Source organism: Schistocerca cancellata, chromosome 9 (genome assembly GCF_023864275.1).
Source record: "Schistocerca cancellata isolate TAMUIC-IGC-003103 chromosome 9, iqSchCanc2.1, whole genome shotgun sequence".
In the NCBI taxonomy this organism is placed as follows: domain Eukaryota; kingdom Metazoa; phylum Arthropoda; class Insecta; order Orthoptera; family Acrididae; genus Schistocerca; species Schistocerca cancellata.
The window spans coordinates 392895678-392918314 of NC_064634.1; the positions used below are offsets into that span (position 1 = coordinate 392895678).

At 44.2% G+C, this 22637-nt stretch overlaps 1 protein-coding gene across 1 annotated transcript in view; it reads right to left on the reverse strand.

Annotated features, from left to right (window-relative positions):
- Window positions 1–15777: 15777 nt before the first annotated feature.
- Window positions 15778–22637, reverse strand: part of LOC126101445 (mucin-5AC-like) — a 265755-nt gene continuing 258895 nt past the window's right edge. The window contains exon 6 of the mRNA XM_049912100.1: window positions 15778–19382. Coding sequence (XP_049768057.1) covers window positions 17418–19382 — 1965 coding nt within the window. The 3' untranslated portion in view covers window positions 15778–17417. The remainder of the gene's footprint in view (window positions 19383–22637) is intronic.

Sequence of the window (22637 nt, forward strand, 5' to 3'; positions counted from 1 at the left end):
TCAGTGCCATGGCCTCGAAGTCCTCTATAAATAAATTGGCGACTATGGGTGACAAAGGACTACCCATAGCCACTCCGTCAGTCTGTTCAAAAATGTTACCGTTAAATAAAAAATACGTGGAGGTCAGCACATGACGACAAAGCTTCACCAGCTCTTCATCACCACTGATGAAGCTAAGGGACTCTTCCAGAGGAACTTGTGTAAATAGGGATACCACATCGAAACTCACTAATAGATCTGAAGGACTCAACTTCAAAGATCCCAATCGTCGAATAAAATCCACCGAACTGGATATATGGTGCTCACACTTGCCAACAAATGGACTGAGGGCAGATGATAAGTACTTTGCCAGGTTATAAGTGGGTGCACCCAAATTACTAACAATAGGGCGTAGAGGAACCCCTTCCTTATGCAACTTACGCAGACCATACAACCTAGGTGGAACGGCAGCACCAGGATGAAGTTTCTTACATAAATCATCTGACAACGAACTCTTTTTCAACAGTGAAAGTGTCTTACGGTTGATCCTTTCTGTGGGGTCATTAGATAGTCTTCTGTACGCCGCGTCGTTGAGAAGTGAATCCATTTTTAGGACATAATCATCCCGCGTCATTACAACTGTGGCATTCCCCTCGTCAGCTGGTAAAACTACTACTTCGTCATCATTCTTAAGGGAACGAATGGCTGCCCTCTCTGCGGAAGAGATGTTATCCCGCGGTGGTCGAGCCCGACGTAATGTGTGCGACACTTCTTGCCTTATTTCCTCTGCTTGATCCTCAGGTAGGCTGTGTACTGCTTGTTCTACAGAACATATGAACTCTGTGATAGGAAGGCTCTTGGGAGTGGGCGAAAAATTTAAACCTTTCTCCAATATCGACACTGTGGGCCCATCCAACGCTTTGTTAGAGAGATTAATCACAGTACGCCGCCGTTTATCCACTTCTGATGCTGCAGAACGAGAAAAAAGCCGTTCAAATTCCGAGGATTGTCTGGTAACGGCGCTTCTATGTGTACAATCTGATAGCGCCCACGTGGAATCATCAACCCACTGCCAAACATCCCTTGAAAACTGCGAGGACAAGTTCAAATGTAAATAAAATAAATCTTTGGAAACAATATCCAGCTGTCTACGGGTAAAACGAATGCGTTCTCTTAAAAGTGCTTGGCTTGCACGTTCCTTAATCCTATTAGTTCTCTTATTATTAATAAATTGAATAAATCTGGCGAAATTAGGAATAATACCTTCGTCATGGCATCTCAGCAAGAAGGCGAGTGTACTCAACAGCTTTCCTTTCTTCCTCCGAAGTTTATCTAACTTCTATATAAGTTTCACCATCTCCTCCCCGTAGAGGTACTTGGAGGTTGGAAATGATGGGATGCTTCCATTTTTAGACGTAATGGTTTATAAAAAACCAGATGGAACTTTGGGACACAGTGTTCACCGAAAGCCGACACATACAGATTGGTATCTGCACCCTAAGAGTTTTCATCCACCACACCAACGTAGTGGCGTCCTTAGGACTTTGGTACGGAGAGCATATGCCATTTCCGACGCAGACAGCTTAACCCAAGAACTTGAGCATTTGATGACTGTTTTTAAGGAAAATGGATACACCGAGAAACAGATTCGTCGGGCTATGGAATTTGGACCATCTCCGGAGGCGTACGAAGAGGAACATAGGTCTGTGGCCTTTCTTCCTTATGCTGGAGGCTTATCGTTTAAGATTGGACGAATTTTAAGGAATTTTAACATTAAGAGTGTGTTTCGTCCACCTTCTAAGATTATGGCTCTTCTCGGCTCTGTGAAGGATGATTTGGGACTTAGGAAACCCGGAGTGTACAAAATCCCGTGTCAATGTGGGAAAGCTTACGTTGGCCGTTCTATTCGCACAGTGCATAACAGGTGTGTGGAACATCGCCGACACACGAGGCTACAACAGCCGGAAAAATCGGCCGTAGCAGAACACTGCCTAAATGAGGGACACAAAATGAAATTTGAGGAAACTGTTGTGATTGCCAACATTTCCGGTTTTTGGAATAGTGTCTATAAAAAGGCGATTGAAATTAGGTTGGCTGATAATTTAATCAACAGAGACAATGGGTTTCCTCTTAGCAAAACGTGGAATCCCGTATTATCTCGCATCAAAAACTGAACGTTCTTCGGTGCGGCATGGATTGCGATATATCGCTGCCAGCAGTGTTTCACTAAGGGCGGCGCCACCTCCCTGTTTTGTAAGGCAGAAACCGTGATGGGCGGCGCACGCGCCGTGTACTGAACGGTGGCCTATATAGGACGTCGAATTGCAATCTTGCGTCAGTTCTCAGCGGGACTCATCAGCAGAAGCAGCATTTCCTGAAGATGGCGAACAGTTGGATCGCCGAAATATCGAGTCAAGTTGAATTTAGGATTCGGCAGCAAACCCGAAGAGACTTTCAAGACTTATTACGCCGGGAAAGCCTACGTAATCAGAATAAGTTCTGCTTTGTAATTTATACGGAAGTAGTAATTTCGGTGAAGTGACTGTCGCGTGCCAGAAATGTGCTTTTCTTTTTTCTCCGGTTTACCATTTGTGAGTCGAAACTGTAGCTTATGTTATAAATTAAAAGCGATTGTAATTGTAATTTAATTGTAAATGTAATTATGTGCATTAACGATAGCACGGTTTCTTGTCACCGAGGTCACTGCTTCGTGACGATTACTGTTTGGCCTGAAGCTAATTCTTGCACGAGAATGAAAGTAAAGTCATATAAATAAATATCATTTCATGCCGCAAGAAAAGACTAAAACAATCAATACCTTCTTGCCAGTTTTACAATTACGTGTTTCCTTTCCGTACCAGCAACGTAATATAATTTGCCTTTGACAATATTTTACTTCCATGAACAAATTTAACATATCGGCACTACGTAGGGGAGGGGGGAGGGGGGGGGGGAAGAGGACACATTTCATTGTCGACCGTTTAACAGGACAGCTTTCACATCAATTCCCTATAACTATGGTATTACATACCGTTTTTCTCAGATCCATGTACTCTATGGAAACTGTAAATCATTTGCCGCACGGGGTAGCCGCGTGGTCTAGGGGCGCCTATCACGGTCTGCGCCCCCCTCTCCCTCTCCCCCGTCGAAAGTTCGAGTCCTCCGTCGGGCATGGGTGTGTGTGTTGTCCTTAGACGAAGTTAATTTGTTAGATTAAGTAGTACGTAAGGTTAGGGACCGATGACCTCAGCAGTTTGGTCCCATAATACCTTATCACAAATTTCCAAAATTTTCCAAACTGTAAAATACTGACGAAAACAAATAGAAGCCCAAGAAAAATGTGTCTTATTAAAAGGAAATTACAATAAACAAACTAATGTCAAACAATTTAGGAATCAAAAAGAAAAAGTAACTGAAACAGTTTTTAAGAAATTACTTATATTCTATATGGCGCAACTTCTGAGGTTAGGGAAACATTAATTATTTCCGTTGCCTGTGCATATCATGATGGTTGCAGTCGAATTTATGGTTCACGGCCAAACTATTTTCTTTCAGAGTTTGAATATTTTAATTTTTTTGATAATTGATCGCCATATTCACAAAGTTAAGTTTGACAAGATGACTGACTTCGTGTGTATTGAGAAAATCTTGGAACCATATTTACATACAGAATTCTCATTGATAGGGAGACGTTTCTGTCAGCAGAACTATTTGTACTTGAAAACTTATTGCATTTGGCCAACATTGATGACTAGTGCATAGAATAAGTAATCGATGCCACAACATTTACATACTTCAAGATAAACTGAGTACAGGGCACTATCGTGGCTGTATCTCACAATGTGTGTAAATAATAACTGGTATGAACACAAAGCAAAAGTACATACAAGTACTTAACGTAAGTATGTGTCTTGTATAGACTATAATTATGGTACTGAAGGCTACCAGATGTACCATTTGACGAGATCGGTGTACAGAGTCAATGATAGAACGAAGAATTTCCACTGCCTTCTATATTTTAGTAGAATTATTTGCTGAATTAAAATTACCATACCAGTGTCATAAAGAAAAGAGACATTTGTATGTAAAACTTAGTCTTTAAGTGTATACATAATGCGTTCTATCTCTTTTCAGCTGTAAGAAGTATTTATTTGTCGGTCTTTGCCGGCTACAGTCTGGAACCGCGCGACCGCTACGGTCGCAGATTCGAATCCTGCCTCGGGCATGGATGTGCGTGATGTCCTTAGGTTAGTTAGGTTTAAGTAGTTCTAAGTTCTAGGGGACTGGCGACCTCAGAAGTTAAGTCTCATAGTGCTGAGAGCCATTTTAACCACTTGTCTGTCTTTCTTTGGTACATGAAGGAATTCCTTGAAGGAATATATAGAAGGCCAATACAAGAGAGATGAAAGTAATATTACACAAACATCAAAAAAGGTTTTGCATCACCCTGGTTCGCAGAACTCCTGAAGACAGACGTTGACTGTTGGTATTGTATCAGTCCATTTGATTGTTCAGAGATGTCACTAAACCCGCCCAAAGATGTAAAGAATCATGCATGAGCAGAGCCTATTAGACTGAGGGGGTCCGACAGTCGATCGGTTCCAGTCATTCCACTAGGAAGGAGGTACACGGCTCATGTTGTCTGTAGTTCAGCCATACCTAGTAAGTCAATACCGCGGTCCGATCGCGTCCGCATTGTTACTTTGTGCCAGGAAGTGCTCTCAACAATGGAAGTGTCCAGGGGCCTCGGAGTGAACCAAAGCGATGTTTTTCGGACATGAAGGAGATACAGAGAGACAGGAACTATCGATGACATGCCTCGTCCAGGCCGCCCAAGGGCTATTACTGCAGTGGATGGCCGCTACCTACCGATAATGGCTAGGAGGAACACTGACAGCAACGCAACCATGTTGAATAATGCTTTCCGTGCAGCCACAGGTCATCGCGTTACGAATCAAACTGTGCGCGGTAGGATGCATCATATGCGACTTCACTCCTGATGTCCCTGGCGATGTCCATGTCCATCTTTGTAACCACGACACCATGCAGCGCGGTACAGATGGGGCCCAACAACATAGCGAATGGACTGCTTAGGATTGGCATCACGTTGTCTTCACCGATGAGTCGGAGACTTCTTTGGAGGCTACCCGGTCAGGCTGAAAGCCTTAGACACATTGTCCAGTGAGTGCAGCAAGGTGGAGTTTCCCTTATGTTTTGGAGTGGCATTATGTGGGGCCGACGTACGCCGCTGGTGGTCATGGAAGGCGCTGTAACGGCTGTATGGTATGTGAATGCCATCCTCCGACCGATAAGCAACCATATTGGCAGCATATTGGTGAGGCATTCGTCTTCATGGACGACAATTTACGCCTCTATCATTCACATCTTCTGAATGACTTCCTTCAGGATGACGACATCGCTAGACTAGAGTGGCTAGGTCCAAACATGAACGCCATCGAACATGCCTGGGATAAATTGTAAAGGGCTGTTTATGGACGACGTGATCCACCAATTACTCTGAGGGATCTACACCTAATCGCCGTTGAGGAGTGGGACAATCTGGACCAACAGTGCCTTGGTGACGTTGTGGATAGTACGCCACGACGAATACAGGCACACTGCTGGGTGTTAGAGGAACCGGTGTTTACAGCAATATGGACCACCATCTCCGAAGGTCTCGCTGTATGGTGCTACTACATGCAATGTGTCGTTTTCATGAGCAATAAAAAGGGCGGAAATGATGCTTATGTTGATCTCTATTCCAATTTTCTCTACTTTTTTTATGTCAGTAGAAAGGCAAGTGGACGTAGATGAAGATGAAATTGAAGAAATGACATTGCGAGAAGAATTCGAAAAAGCTGTGAAGTATCTCAGTCAAAACAAGGCCCTGGGGATAGGTGGTATTCCGTCAGATGTACTGATAGCCTTGGAAGAACAAGCCATGATAAAACTTTTCCATCTGGTGTGCTTGAGGTGAGACAGGCGAAATACCCTCAGACTTCAAGAAGAATATAATAATTCCAATCCCAAAGAAAGCTGGTATTGACAGCTGTGAACATTACCGAACTATCACTTTAAGAAGTTATATATGCGAAATACTATTTCCTTATAGAAGAATGGAAAAACTGATGAAAGCCTATCTCTGGTATGATTAGTCTGGATTCCGTGAGAATTGTAGGAACACGTGAAGCAATAATGACCTTACGACTATTCTTAGCAGATAGGTTAAGAGAAGGCAACCCTACATTTATAGCATTTGTGGACTTAGAGAAAGCTTTAGACAATGTTGACAGGAATACTCTTTTTGAAATTCTGAAGGTAGCGGGGGTAAAATACAGGGACATGAAAGCTACCAACAACTTGTACAGAAACCAGAGGGCAGCTGTAGGAACTGAGGGGCAAGAAAGCGAGCAGTGGTTGAGAAACGAGTGAGACACTGTTACAGCCTATCCACCATATAATTTAGTCTGAAGATTGAGGAAGCAGTAAAGGAAGCGTAAGGAAAATTTGGAGCAGGAAATGAAGTTCAGGGAAAAGAAATAAATACTTTGTATTTCTGTCAGCGACGGCAATGTACTTGGAAGAGCAGTTAATCGAAATGGACACTGTCTTAAAAGCAAGATATAAGATGCTTATCAACAAAAGCCAAACAAGTATAATGGAATGAAGTCGAATTAAATCAGGTGACTCTGAGGGGATTGAATTAGAAGATGAAACGCTGAAAGTAGTACATGGCTTTTGCTATTTAGGTAGCGAAACAAGTGGTGAAGATATTAGATGTAGACTGGAAATGGCAGGAAAAGCGTCTCTGAAGAAGATAAATTTGCTAACGTTGAATATTTTAAGTTTTAGGAAGTCTTTTCTGGAAATACACTCCTGGAAATGGAAAAAAGAACACATTGACACCGGTGTGTCAGACCCACCATACTTGCTCCGGACACTGCGAGTGGGCTGTACAAGCAATGATCACACGCACGGCACAGCGGACACACCAGGAACCGCGGTGTTGGCCGTCGAATGGCGCTAGCTGCGCAGCATTTGTGCACCGCCGCCGTCAGTGTCAGCCAGTTTGCCGTGGCATACGGAGCTCCATCGCAGTCTTTAACACTGGTAGCATGCCACGACAGCGTGGTCGTGAACCGTATGTGCAGTTGACGGACTTTGAGCGAGGGCGTATAGCGGGCATGCGGGAGACCGGGTGGACGTACCGCCGAATTGCTCAACACGTGGGGCGTGAGGTCTCCACAGTACATCGATGTTGTCGCCAGTGGTCGGCGGAAGGTGCACGTGCCCGTCGACCTGGGACCGGACCGCAGCGACGCACGGATGCACGCCAAGACCGTAGGATCCTACGCAGTGCCGTAGGGGACCGCACCGCCACTTCCCAGCAAATTAGGGACACTGTTGCTCCTGGGATATCGGCGAGGACCATTCGCAACCGTCTCCATGAAGCTGGGCTACGGTCCCGCACACCGTTAGGCCGTCTTCCGCTCACGCCCCAACATCGTGCAGCCCGCCTCCAGTGGTGTCGCGACAGGCGTGAATGGAGGGACGAATGGAGACGTGTCGTCTTCAGCGATGAGAGTCGCTTCTGCCTTGGTGCCAATGATGGTCGTATGCGTGTTTGGCGCCGTGCAGGTGAGCGCCACAATCAGGACTGCATACGAACGAGGCACACAGGGCCAACACCCGGCATCATGGTGTGGGGAGCGATCTCCTACACTGGCCGTACACCACTGGTGATCGTCGAGGGGACACTGAATAGTGCACGGTACATCCAAACCGTCATCGAACCCATCGTTCTACCATTCCTAGACCGGCAAGGGAACTTGCTGTTCCAACAGGACAATGCACGTCCGCATGTATCCCGTGCCACCCAACGTGCTCTAGAAGGTGTAAGTCAACTACCCTGGCCAGCACGATCTCCGGATCTGTCCCCCATTGAGCATGTTTGGGACTGGATGAAGCGTCGTCTCACGCGGTCTGCACGTCCAGCACGAACGCTGGTCCAACTGAGGCACCAGGTGGAAATGGCATGGCAAGCCGTTCCACAGGACTACATCCAGCATCTCTACGATCGTCTCCATGGGAGAATAGCAGCCTGCATTGCTGCGAAAGGTGGATATACACTGTACTAGTGCCGACATTGTGCATGCTCTGTTGCCTGTGTCTATGTGCCTGTGGTTCTGTCAGTATGATCATGTGATGTATCTGACCCCAGGAATGTGTCAATAAAGTTTCCCCTTCCTGGGACAATGAATTCACGGTGTTCTTATTTCAATTTCCAGGAGTGTATTTGAACTTGGTGAGCCGTATAAACGATAATATTTTAGATAAAATGCGAATAGAAGCTTTGTAAATGTAGTGCTACAGAAGAATCCTGAAGATTAGGTGGGTCGATCATGTAACAAATGAGGAAGTACTGAGTACAATTCGGAAGACAAGAAGTATGTGTCACAACCTGACCAAAAAAAGTAAATCGATCGACAGGACATATTCTGAGACATCAAGGTACCATCAGTTTAGTATCAGAGGGAAGTAAGGGGGATAAAAATCGTACACGGAGACCAAGAGGTCAATACAGTAAACAGATTCGGAAAGATGTAGGATGCAGTTGTTATTCGGTGATGAAGTCTCCCACAGAATAGAGTAGCATGAAGAGGTGCATCAAACCAGTCTTCGGACTGAAAACCGCAACAGCAACAATTCTAACATGAGGGCAGAATTTTTAATTTTCATTATAGGCATCCGAAATCTTATAGATAATTCTTTATTCTATATATATGGGATTTGAAGGATTACGCTTCAACTTGGCACTTCGTGAACACAAGTAAATATTCTGCTCTGATTTAAGGTAACATAACGACCTTCCCTTTAATGCAAAATATACAAAGTATTCACAGTAATGTTACTGTGAATAAATACATAAACGTTGCCTTCATGAATGGTGAGATGGTAAGGAATGTCTCACTAGCTCAGGCCTGATTCGTAAAAAAAGTATGCTACTTCATAGAAGCGTGTTTCTTGGTACTAATTATGTTTTCGTTTCCCACAAAAATACGTATACATCTATCCTTTAAATATTTTACTTGTGCTCTGTGTCACAGGAAAACTGCAGGAGGTGGCATTAATGCAAGTCTCTGCAAAAAAAAAAAAAAAATAAGCGCTGAAAGACTGCGATCCAGTGAATTAGATTTCAATTTTCTTTTCTTTTCTGCATTTACAAATGCCTGTGAAACTGTAAGACACTATTGAACAAAGTATGCCGCTAGTACCAGTTTAAATGGAGAACAACATCACTACACGAACGAAACCTTTGTCATGAATATTGCACTTACCTGAGGAGACATCACCAAAATGTTTTCCCTCGGTCAGAGCTGTGTGGAGGATTAAAATCTCTTCCGAATGTGGTGAGAGACATCTGTCAGCACAGGAGCTCATTAACTAGTTATGTGAACATGTAATAACTTTGCTGCAAGTTACAGTAACTGACGATCATGTCTGGCTTCAGAAAAACTTGTCTGTTGACATGTACTGTGTGCCTGGTCATTATTGACTTAAACTGTACGATAAATGTAGATGAAAATTTGCCCAGCGGAGACACTTCTCGGAGCATTAATTCTACGTAACTGTTACTGAGCTAGTCTGGCGATTCAAAGAAACAAACGATAGTTGTTGAACAGTTGTCGCTAAGCAATGATGTTAAGACAAATGTAATGGGGTTGCCCACAGGCTAAAAAAGGATTCAGTTCATATTTTTATGTCGTTCTCCATTATTCTCACTTATCTGAAAAATAACTTGTATCCTAGCAAAGTTCTTACATTCAGTACAGTTTATGTTAAATCGTGCATTACGTCCATTATGAGTTGGGTCCATTGTGTATATGTTACATGTATCCTGATTAAGATGGACTAGCCGGTGCCTCTTTGTGTAAAAAAATTATGCTGTGCTGTGCTGGTAATCAATCTCACTGTCTGTCATTCGAGACAGACGCTAGTACAGTCAACAACTGTCGCCCACATTGTGTCCTCGGGTCCATCCTACCATGGCTTCGTCAGCTGAACCATCCGACTACCACCACAATCTAACATCTTCTAACTTCTAATACGCAGTGTCATAAAAGCGTGAACTAAATCATTTTCTTATTCTACTACATTACATGTCACATGCCACCTATACCATGATACCTGTGTGAGCAAAGGGATACAAATCCATAAACAGTGCCTAAAAACAACATATATGCATTGTTGTTGTTGTGGTCTTCAGTCCTGAGACTGGTTTGATGCAGCTCTCCATGCTACTCTACCCTGTGCAAGCTTCTTCATCTCCCAGTACCTACTGAAACCTACAACCTTCTGAATCTGCTTAGTGTATTCATCTCTTGGTCTCCTTCTACGATTTTTACCCTCCACGCTGCCCTCCAATACTAAATTGGTGAACCCTTGATGCCTCAGAACATGTCCTACCAACCGATCCCTTCTTCTGGTCAAGTTGTGCCACAAACTTCTCTTCTCCCCAATCCTATTCAATACCTCCTCATTAGTTACGTGATATACCCATCTAATCTTCAGCATTCTTCTGTAGCACCACATTTCGAAAGCTTCTATTTTCCTCTTGTCCAAACTATTTATCGTCCATGTTTCACTTCCATACATGGATACACTCCATACAAATACTTTGAGAAACGACTTCCTGACACTTAAATCTATACTCGATGTTAACAAATTTCTCTTCTTCAGAAACACTTTCGTTGCCATTGCCAGTCTACATTTTATATCCTCTCTACTTCGACCATCATCAGTTATTTTGCTCCCCAAATAGCAAAACTCCTTTACTACTTTAAGTGTCTCATTTCCTAATCTGATTTCCTCAGCATCACTCGACTTAATTCGACTACATTCCATTATCCTCGTTTTGCTTTTGTTGATGTTCATCTAATATATGCATATCGGAATTGATTTCCTAAACAAAAAATTTTCAAATGACTCTAAATCGCACATACTGTAAATTTTAAAAGCTGTGCTAAATGAAACGTGTTCTAAGTTAAATGTTTAGTTAAACTAACAAATTAACTTGCCAATAACGGTAACTAAGTACTTCGTCATTTCTACTACATTTCCTGCCGACATCTGAATGAATAACAGTTTATTTGGCAGTGACCTGTAATGTATTTAATCATGAGGAGTGTTAAAGACAACGTTACAGTTTTTCCTCAGGTTTCCCGTCGACTACACCAAAAGGTGGAAGTGGCGGTGGCAGGAGGGGGTGGGTGGGGGGGGGGTAGATTTACCTAAATACACTAATGCTCATAAATTAAGGATAATACTGATACATCGTGAAACAACGTTCTAGTGGGCGGTTTGCGGGTTTAAATTACCTCGGGGTATGACCATGCGGTGCATTTGAGCTGCAGTCGCCGCATGGTGGCGCTGGCAGCAGTCCACATACGCAGAGGAATGTTGGTGCATGTCAGAGTACGGTGCAGCGATTAAGTGAGCAGATACTTTCAGATGTGCTAATGGTGACTGTGTGTTGAAAATGGCTCAAAGAACACATATTGATGACGTTATGAGGGATAGAATGGAAGCTCGTCAAACACACCAGGTCGTAGCACGGGCCCCCGTGTACCACAAGTGTAATATCAAAATTGTGGCAACGATTCCAGCAGACAGGAAACGTGTCCAGGCGCTACAGTACGGGACGTCCACAGTGTACAACACCACAAGAAGACCGATATTTAACCATCAGTGCCCGCAGACGGCCACGGAGTACTGCAGGTAGCCTTGCTCGGGACCTTACTGCAGCCACTGGAATAGGTGTCTCCAGAAACACAGCCTAAAGACGACTGAACAGACATGGTTTATTCGCCCAGACCTGCAAGGTACATTCCACTGACCCCTGGTCACAGGAGAGCCAGTAAAGTCTGGTATCAAGAACACAGTACATGGTCATTGGAAGAGTGGTCCCAGATTATGTTCACGGGCGAGTCCACGTATAGTCTGAACAGTGATTCTCGCCAGGTGTTCGCCTTGCGTGAACCAGGAACCAGATGCTAACCCCTTAATGTCCTTGAAAGGGACCTGTATGGAGGTCGTGGGTTGGTGGTGTGGGTTGGGGTGGGGTTATGATTGGTACACGTACACCCCTGCATGTCTTTGACAGAGGAACTGTAACAGGTCAGGTGTATCGGGACGTCACTTTGCACCAGTATGTAACCCTTTTCAGGGATGCAGTGGGTCCCACCTTCCTCCTGGTGGATGATAACGCACGGTCCCACAGTGCTGCCATCGTGGAGGAGTACCTTGAAACAGAAGATATCAGGCGAACGGAGTGGCCTGCCTGTTCTCCAGACCTAAACCCCATCGAACACGTCTGGGATGCTCACGCTCGACGTATCGCTGCACGTCTTCAAACCCCTACGACACTTCAGGAGCTCCGACAGGCACTGGTGCAAGAACAGGTGGCTATACCCCAGCGGCTGCTCGATCACCTGATCCAGAGTATGCCAACCCGTTGTGCGGCCTGTGTACGTGTGCGTGGTGATCATATCCCATATTGATTTCGGGGTACATGCGCAGGAAACTGTGGCGTTTTGTAGCATATATGTTTCGGGACGGTTTTCTCAACTTATGACCAATACCGTGGACTCACAGATCTGTGTCGTGTGTGTTCTCTATGTGCCTATGCTATTAGCTCCAGTTTTGTGTAGTGCCACGTGGTATGGCACCACATTCTGCAATTATCCTTAACTTATAAGCATGAGTGTATTTTGCTGGGCGTACATCTAAATCCATATATTATCCCTAAGTCAGAACACCGAGTCTTCTACTGCAAAATTTTATCAAATCTGTAGCTCTGATATCATATGCGTGACTCTGAATACAGGAAGGTCATTTTGACATGCTGGTTACTGAACTGCTTTCCAGAAACTATTATTACTCTGCGAGGCAATTGTTTCAACAGAATTACTCCGTTTTCATTTTACACTAGGTACGTAATTATATTCTTGTACGACTGTTCAAATTCCTGAGTGGAGTGTGAGAAGTAACTTCGAATCGCATATCTATAAACCATGATAGGAATTGTCACCACTGTTCAAGAGGGCTGTATAACAACACATTCCATTTGAATCAACCATCCTGATTCAACTTGATATTTTGTTATTAGTGATCAGATTAGGTCTCATAAAATCAACTACATATTTGTATATGAGTCATCTGAGAAAGTCATTCTTGGTCCTTTTTCTGTCAAACTAATAGAACTAATATTCCTTCCTTCTTCTTCTCCGAGAATAGGTGATATAACTTTGTATCATTCCTGCAACTCAAATTCGGTGTTAAATAATTATCCGGTTTGAATTAATTCCTCTTTGTTTTGGTAGTATTGTACAAAAACCTCTGTTCCCGTACTGATGAAGGTTGTTTCGCATAACTTTTAGTTTGTAAATTAGTGAAAGTACCATAGTCATTTCGGTGATGGAATGGTCGCGCGTCATATGCGCGCTATCGTTCTCCCAGTTCAACGTTTGTTAAGTCGGACCTGCAGCGTGTTTTCCAAACGAAGTCCAATTGTGACCATTATTATTATGCAAAATAAACTGTTTACGTTAACGATTTGCCGCCCATCTCGCTGCTTTCCAACAACGGCTGCTTAGCTTGAAGCTAATCCTTGCATGAGAATAAAAGTGAACTCATACTTGTAAACATTATTTTATACCGTAAGAAAAAACTAAAAATACCAGTACCTTCTTGTCAGTCCTATAATTACATGTTTTATTTTCTTGTCGGCAATGTAATTTTACTTTCATGAGCGTATTTGAAATGACACAATCCATACAAGGGAGGAAAGATAATACATTGCAAGTAGTCACTGGATGTCACCTGTGTGACAAATTCAGTGTGGATATATCAATTCTTTAAAGCTGTCCAAGCCGATTGTTGGTGTTGAAACCGTGAAGTGGAAACGCGAGGGAACATCCACAGCTAAACTAATACCTGACAGACCTTACGTGTTGACGGAGAGGGTCCCTCGTGGAAGGTGGCGGTAAAAAAAACTCATGAAATGAGTGGAAGGAAACATTCGTGAGTTCCAAAGCCTTGCCATCAGTTCAGCTAGCACACTAACTGCGTGTAAGTAGTTAAGAAGAATAGGGAACAACGGTGGAGGATCTCCTCATAAGCCACACATGTAGCCACTGCTAAGCGACGCTTGAAGTAGTGCAGCTGTCGACAGCTGTGGGCAGTGAATTTGGAGAGATGATTTACACTATATCACTTGGCAATCTGATGGGAAGGTTTGGATTTACCGTATTTCTTGAAAACGCTACTTTCCATCATTTGTAGTGCTGAAAGTGAAGTTAAAATGATTCAAATGGCTCTGATCACTATGGAACTTAACATCTGAGGTCATCAGTCCCCTAGAATTAGAACTAGTTGAACCTATCTAACCTAAGGAAAAGAACACACATGAGTATGAAAATGTTAGACTTTTTGCTAATGATGGAACTGGTCGTGATGTGTTTCGAGCCACTATGAGCGTTCAGAGATTTTTATTCATTTTGTCTTGTTTGCGATTCGATTGTGCTGCTACAAGAGATGCTAGGAAGGCTGATGACAGACTTGCAGCTATTAGAGATGAGTGGGAACTTTTTATAGACAAATGTCAAAGGTATTATACTCCAGGAGCGTACGTGACAATCGATGAAATGTTAGTACCCTTTCGTGGTAGGTGCAAATTTCGCATGTATACGCCCAAGAAGCCAGCCAAATACGGCCTCGAAGTTATGTGCCTTTGTGACTAACGAACATTCTATTTATGCAATGAATTTGTTTACACAGTGCATTCATACTCACATAACCTTAACAATTAACGTTATCATAGAAAGTGTGCTGTTTTCGAAGTACTCTAAGATTTCAGTCGCGTAAAACACTAACTGAGATAGTCGAAACCAACTTACGTTAATACTCTGGTGGGGTATTCTGAGACCTCTTTTTCTTTATCTCACACGATAATACTGGAAACACCGCATTCAACACTCCACGTTAAAAGGCAGCACTTCACTGAAGATTACCAAGAACACAGGTGCCATCTGTTGTTCCGTTCACGTATCATGTATTGTATTCTATCGTCTGGGGTTTCCGGGACCCCACTAGAGCAGTTAAGGGTTAATTTGCGTTTGAAGGGAACAGTAATCTCCACAGCCCCAACATTGAAGAGGGAAACTACCTTCAGTTTTTACCATTGGTGCTAACAGTGATTCAGAAAGGTATTCAACATGCATCCTCAAAAACTGTCATCATACGTCAGACTGAATGTTGTGGATAAAAGACTTGTTATCTGGATAATACAGAAGTATAAATGTCTTCGATTTCTGTGTTGAAACGAAGTTTGTTTCATTAGTAACATGAGGAATAGCTAAAATTAATGTGCAAGTTTGCATATAAAGCACTGTGATGTTAAGTGATGTTAAGATCAAGCTCGCAGACGTACTCTGATCGACCACTTAAATAGAAATAAAGACATGCTCTGTTGAAAATAGACTTCACAAATGAGTTAAGAAACTTTGTGGAACTGAATGTACTTTATTTATCACAAATTACGAGTTTGCCAATGTTGACATGCCTTCATAATGTACAGAATTATAGTGAATAATGTACTGGCATGATCCAGTTATTGTTACAATATTCACATTTCATTTGTATATACATGGTAACTATAATAAAGTCTTACGAGTACAGATGACAGAAGATATTAAAGTGTAATCTCTTTCAAACATAACTACTGAATCTGTTCAAGTAAGGGAATGTTCATTTAGAACAAATGAAATGATAAATTCGATTAATACCCAATCCCTTCCAGTAGTGTTTTTCCCCTTTCTCGAAAACATGTATTTCAATAGCTTGTGCTGTTCAAAACTATGCTGAACAGTTATTTTAGTTGAATTTATCATTTATCCTTTGTGGAACATGGTCCAGACATCCTATGCAAAATTCCACAATTCCATAAATACAAATACACTGTTGACACTAGGAGTACTTCAGCAAGAATACTCCTCAATACTAAACACAAAATTAAAGTTGAAAATATGTCATTCGTCACATTTTCAGTGAACATTGTACATAACTGTACATTCTAACTATTACAGTTACAGGAATTATCTCGAGTTCTCGTTGTAGAAGGTAGAGGATCCTTACAAATTAATCTTTCTGTTCTTGATCTAACTGAAACCAATCTGCATGATACAATTAAACGCTCCCCATACAGCTACAGTTAGTAAAACGTGAAAAATATGGCGCAGACAGAAATTTTATAAATTAATGTACATTTGACACGGGGGCTCAGTTATGTTTTAAAACTGTCACTTTTTTTCCTTTTCTGAATGAATCGTGCTCTAGTACGGTAAAGCTTAAGCTTAAGTCTTCGTGGCTTCACATGGTGGTTTATAAATACAGATTGTTAGAGCTAAATGTGCAGATATTGTGCTCATTGGTACCTTGATATGTATCCACTTCAGATTGTTAGTTGCTTTTGTCTGCTTCTAACGCGCTTCCTTCAAACAGACCACTACGTGATATTTTCCGCAGGTTCTTAATTGCTGTACTAAATGCATTAAACCTGCCAGTATAAATTAACCGTTTTGCGTCTATACTTCAGCATACGAACTGCTGCCCAGGGAGGAATAACATTAATGGCTTGCTCTTGACGCTGGTACTTGGAGGTACTAATTAACCTAAAAACATAATACTCCTAATGGCTAGAATTATTTGTCGACAAATGAAGTAAATAGTGATATAATATAGTTCAGTTCACTGTCCTCAGTCATCAATAAAAATATCTGCACTTCAGTATATCCCTAGCAATTTGTATATTTTTCGATCGCATTAGTTTGGTCTGTACACAAACCATTAACTGAAATACACAAAGAGTATGTTTACGAATATTATATGATTAATCAGAGAAGTGTAGCTGAAAACAAGCTCTTGTGTCCAAGTAATGTCTCTGAAAGTGAGATTAATCTCACTTTTACAATGCAGATTCCATTACTGTGCCTTTTACACTTTCCTTGAATTTGGTTTCGACTTTGAGTTGCGACACTACAATGGAACCTGAAAATCTGCATGAGAGGATAAAAAACGGTAGCAGAACATAAAGAAAACTGCTAATTCCCATTGTAATTTTATGGTCTCAATTTTGTGTGACACGGCGCTCATATTGTACAAAGTGTTGGGCACGGAGATAATAGTATAGATGAATTGGGCGCGGGAAAGTCACCTGTAATACAAAATCAGCATCGCGTAGCTCTACTCTTAGCTGGTTACGCTGTCACATTTTCTGCCTAGAGCACATAGCTTACATCACCAGATCTTCTTGAGAGTAATATCCAAGAAGCTACGAGGAACTATATACGTATTTCACTCGCATGTCCGACGATTGCTTGTTAGGCCACCGTCTGCGCCCATGACCATCTCGAGGGTTGGCTGTCGCTACTTGAGGAGTGTAACAACGGCGTTTCAGAACTTTGGCGATCGCCGGTGACATCATCAGAACTAGAACCACTTGCTGCACTCAGCGTGTCCCTCTTTATACCTGCACCAACAGACGGACGAGATTTTGCAATCGAACGGATGTCGTTGGCTCTTTCTGCTTGGAAATATTGAGCTGTTGGGAATATGTTTCTCTGTTGTAAAGGTAAACTATTGCGAAGTGAATCACCAGGGTATTGGAGAGGATCGGCAGGTTTGGGATACAAGTAACCGACGACCTCCTGCTGTTGAGCTGCAGCTGGGACTGCTTCGTCAAATGTGCGTGGCTTCTCCTGCGAGTATCGACCTTCATTGCCTGCTTTCACAGATCTGGAAGCGTCTGAAGAGGGAAGCGGAAGAGTGGCAGAGCTGAGGAACGACCCAGCTCCTTCCAGCGGCGAGCTTCCCGAGCGTGGTGACTCTCCTGCTATACCTGGAATCATTCTCGGAGTTCCAGAGGTCTGTGGTCGCCCGTCAAAACGTCGCCTTGGCTTCGTCGGCTCGCAGAGAAAGCTGTGGAATGGGTCATCACAAATGTTGCCACTATGGTGGTGATGGTGGTGATCGTGGTGGTCGTGCCCGTGCTCTTCGGTGTTGTCTGGAAGTACGCGGGCGTCGTCGTTCTGAGCGGCGGCCGGCTGGACGTCATTGTCACCAGGAACTGTAGTGGATCTTAAGGTCGATGAAGGCGGGCGGAAAGTCGGAACGCGCTCCGCCTGAGCTGGAGTGTTAGCCAATGGAGCGAATGCAGATGGCTGCCGTTTCGTTGCCGCAGGTTCTAGGCATTTCCCACCCAACTTCACACATGATGTGACTGGCTGTGAATTTGATGAGGCCGGGATGGGTCTCTCTTGAGGTCTAGAACCCGAAACTGCCGTCGTTGTTGGCCTGATCTGAGCTGTCGGTAATCTGTTGAAAAAATCAGGTGGCACTGTAGGTTTTGAAGGCGGCGCTGTTCTTGTTGAGTATGATACGTCAGATCTGCGACTAGAATCCTCCACTAAATATGGTCGTGGCTCTTTGTGGAGCACATTCAGTGGACCTGGATCACTCACGGTCGTCAAGAGATTAGATGCTGCTTGTTCCGAACGGTATCTAGGGAACTGTGGCGATATGATGGGCAATGTAGCGATAGTCGGTCGAGGTATGGCTCTTCCCTGGCTGTGGCAAGGAGGAGTGGGACTGGTCGTTTGCACCGTTTCACTTTCAGTTGTCGTTGGAAGTCTTTGAGAAGCTGTTTGATGCTGAGGAAATTGTGAGTATTTATTCTGTATAGAGAGTGTAGGTTTCCTTCGTTGTTGAGGAGGAGAAGTTGTCAACGGTGCGACACTCGATGTGAAAGACTGTCTAGCTGCCGGAGTAGAAACACTGCTGGAGGAGACGAAGTTTCCCGGAGGTGGGATGGCAGTAGCCTTGACGAATGTACTGTCTCCCACGAATGGAAGTCCATCGACCCGCGCCCTGTCCGGTGACGATCCGGCTGGAAGGAGTGGCGGTTGCGGAAGCCTGCCGTAGACCCTCCGTCGCTTGCTGGTGTCAACCTTCTGGCACAGGAAGCTGTGGAAGGGGTCGCTGCAGAGATCCCTGCCCTCATGGTGATGGTGGTGGCCAGCGTCGTCATTGGGCCGTGGTAGTGCCACTGCAGGGGCATCCTGTGCTGCCTGAGGCTCGATCACAGGACCACGCACCACTGTAGTAGGCTTTGGGGTCGTAGCTGGTGGCTGCGTTGTGAGCGGCTTCCTCGACGGAGGGGCTGTTGTGGTTGACGCCCTGGTCGTAGTGGAAGTCGTCGTCATAGTGGTAGATCTCTGGGGCTGACGCTTGGGTTCCCCTCGTGTGGTCACTAATGGCGGCGGTGTAGCTTTACTTGGCGCCGGCAGCTGTAACAAGTAAACCAAATTTACATCAGTATTTATATACACTGGCGGTGTTGTTTTACATGCTAGCCACGTGTGTAAAAGAATATTACTTTGAACAAATCTGCTGACATAAAACATTATGTGTGTCTCCTCAGCATAGCTTTCAAAACCAAGTCCACACGGGGTTATCTTATCGCAATAGTGCCACCCGAAATAAGTTACAGTGGGTGGACAAAAATACGGAAACTCAACACATTACTACACAACTGGCCATTAAAATTGCTACACCAAGAAGATGATGTGCTACAGACGCGAAATTTAACCGACAGTAAGAAGATGCTGTGATATGCAAATGATTAGCTTTTCAGAGCATCCACACAAGGTTGGCGCCGGTGGCGACACCTACAACGTGCTGACATGAGGCAAGTTTCCAACCGATTTCTCATACACAAACAGCAGTTGACCGGCGTTGCCTGGCGAAACGATGTTGTGATGCCTAGTGTAAGGAGGAGAAATGTGTACCATCACGTTTCTGACTTTGATAAAGGTCGGATTGTAGCCTATCGCGATTTCGGTTTATCGTATCGCGACATTGCTGCTCGCGTTGGTCGAGATCCAATGACTGTTAGCAGAATATGGAATCGGTGGGTTTAGGAGGGTAATACGGGACGCCGTGCTGGATCCCAACGGCCTGGTATCTCTAGCAGTCGAGATGACAGGCATCTTATCAGCATGGCTGTAATGGATCGTGCAGCCACGTCTCTATCCCTGAGTCAACAGATGGGGACGTTTGCAAGACAACAACCATCTGCACGAACAGTTCGATGACGTTTGCAGCAGCATGTACTATCAGCTCGGATACCACGGCTGCGATTACCCTTGACGCTGCATCACAGACAGGATCGCCTGCGATGGTGTACTCAACGACGAACCTGGGTGCACGAATGGCAAAATGTCACTTTTTCGGATAAATCCAGGCACAGCATCATCATCGTCGCATCTGCGTTTGGCGACATCGCGGTGGACGCACATTGGAAGCGTGTATTCGTGATCGCCATACTGGCGTATCACCCGGCGTGATGGTATGCGGTGCCATTGGTTACACGTCTCGGTCACCTCTTGTTCACATTGACGGCACTTTGAACAGTGGGCGTTACATTTCAGATTTGCTACGACCCATGCTTATACACTTCATTCGATCCCTCCGAATCCCTACATTTCAGCAGGATAATGCACGACCGCATGTTGCAGGTCCAGTACGCGCCTTTCTGAATACAGAATGTTCGACTGCTGCCCTGCCAGCACATTCTCCAGATCTCTCACCTATTGAAAACGTCTGGTCAATGGTGGCCGAGCAACTGGCTGGTCACAATACGCCAGTCACTACTCTTAATGAACTGGTATCGTGTTGAAGCTGCATGGGCAGCTGTACCTGTACACGCCATCCAAGCTCTGTTTGACTCAATGCCCAGGCGTATCAAGGCCTTTATTACGGTCAGGGGTGGTTGTTCTGGGTACACATTTCTCAGGATCTATGCACCAATATTGCGTGAAAATGTAATCACATGTCAGTTCTAATATTATATATTTGTTCAATGGATACCCGTTTATCACCTGCATTTCTTCTTGGTGTAGCAACTTTAATGGCCAGTTATGTATGTCTAATAATTACTGTGTAGGCAACCCGTTGGCATTCGAAATAGCTTCCTCGAAATGCATAAAAACGGGTTCGTTGTGGTTTTCAGCGGAACATTGTACCGTTCTTCCTGCAAACTAGCGGCAAATTCAGGCAAGGATGATGGAGGTGGACAACTGTCACCCACACTTCTCTCCAAAGTTCGCCCCATATGCTCAGTAATACTGCGATCGGCTACTGTGGTGGCCAGGCTATATACAAAAATTCATCCTCGTGCTCACGAGCCGGACGATGAGAGCTGTGTGAGCATGGACACTGTTGTCTTCGAACTTGTACAGGGAACAAACATTGTACTGTGGGATGGACATTACTAACTAAAATGATCACATAATTCGTAACAGTAAAGCGATCTTACAGAGTGACCATGGGGCCTATGGAATGTCACGACATGGCTGCCCTAGTCACCAATCGAACCCCGCCATGAGACATAAATTCAGCCAGAGTTTGGAAACATGGTGAAACAGTATTCACACGAACAAACGAGTATCTTCCTTTGCTTCCTAGCCCAGGTCCATGGCTTCGGCACGTTTTCATGGAACGGGTATCACTGGTGGCTGGTTTTGAAATTCCCACTCGTGCTGCAGCTCCCCGTTTGTGGAACCCCCTCCCTATTTCGGTGCTGACAGCAGAATGCGACGTTCTGTTCTGCAGTGATTTTTCCAGTGGCCGTCCTCTTATTTTTCATCATAATCGTCTTGAATGCCAGTCTGTCATGATCACTCAACACTCATTTCCGTCGCGTTGTGACATGGCTGGTGATGATTTTCAGATTTCCCTGTCCGCAGTAGAAATCTTCGGTAAGGTACCTGTTGAAACACCAAATACTGCAGCCACTTTGGTTACAGAAGCAGCCGCCGTAACAACAGCAACAGTTTTCCCAAGATAGAACTCACTAGCTCCGACATAATGCCCTCACAACTACACATAACATTGTTCTGACCACCACCGACTCTTGCAGCGCATTGAGCACATTGCGCAGGTGCCTCTCTTGGTACAGTACAACAGCGCAGCCTGCAGGCTTGGCTAAAACAAGTATTTACGTCCGAGGCTGCATTTCTCTTTGGTGTTTCCTCATTTTTGTCCAAACTCTGTACACCAAGGTCAACGGGCAGCAGTCGATGTCATAGACCCAGTTGGCGCACGAGCTGTATCATTCACGAGAAGCTATAGAAGAGTGTGAAACGCTCCTGCTTTTAAGTCCAGATGTTTACGCTGCGTAACGTGACGTCTGTGTCGAGTAGATGTGTCACCACACGTGGCGATAACGTCCTATTGAGGAGGCTCACGCAATGTAATGTATGACCTGAGATAAAAATTAACGGCATAAACGCGATTGAAAACGCTCTTCAAGGATTATCTACACAGCCAGGATAGAAAGGCATTTCAAGAGAAGCTTATCAAACTAGCCTCCAGCTTTATTACGTGAGCTATGTTTGAGGCCTATATTATCCTAACACAAGTTCATGTACTAAATACGCAGCCGCCTCGTCTGCCACTACTGTCTCCAGTGGGTCACTCTGAGGTAATTAGATTGCTCACATCACCGTGACTGCTTCACCTACTCCTGTATTGAGAGTCAT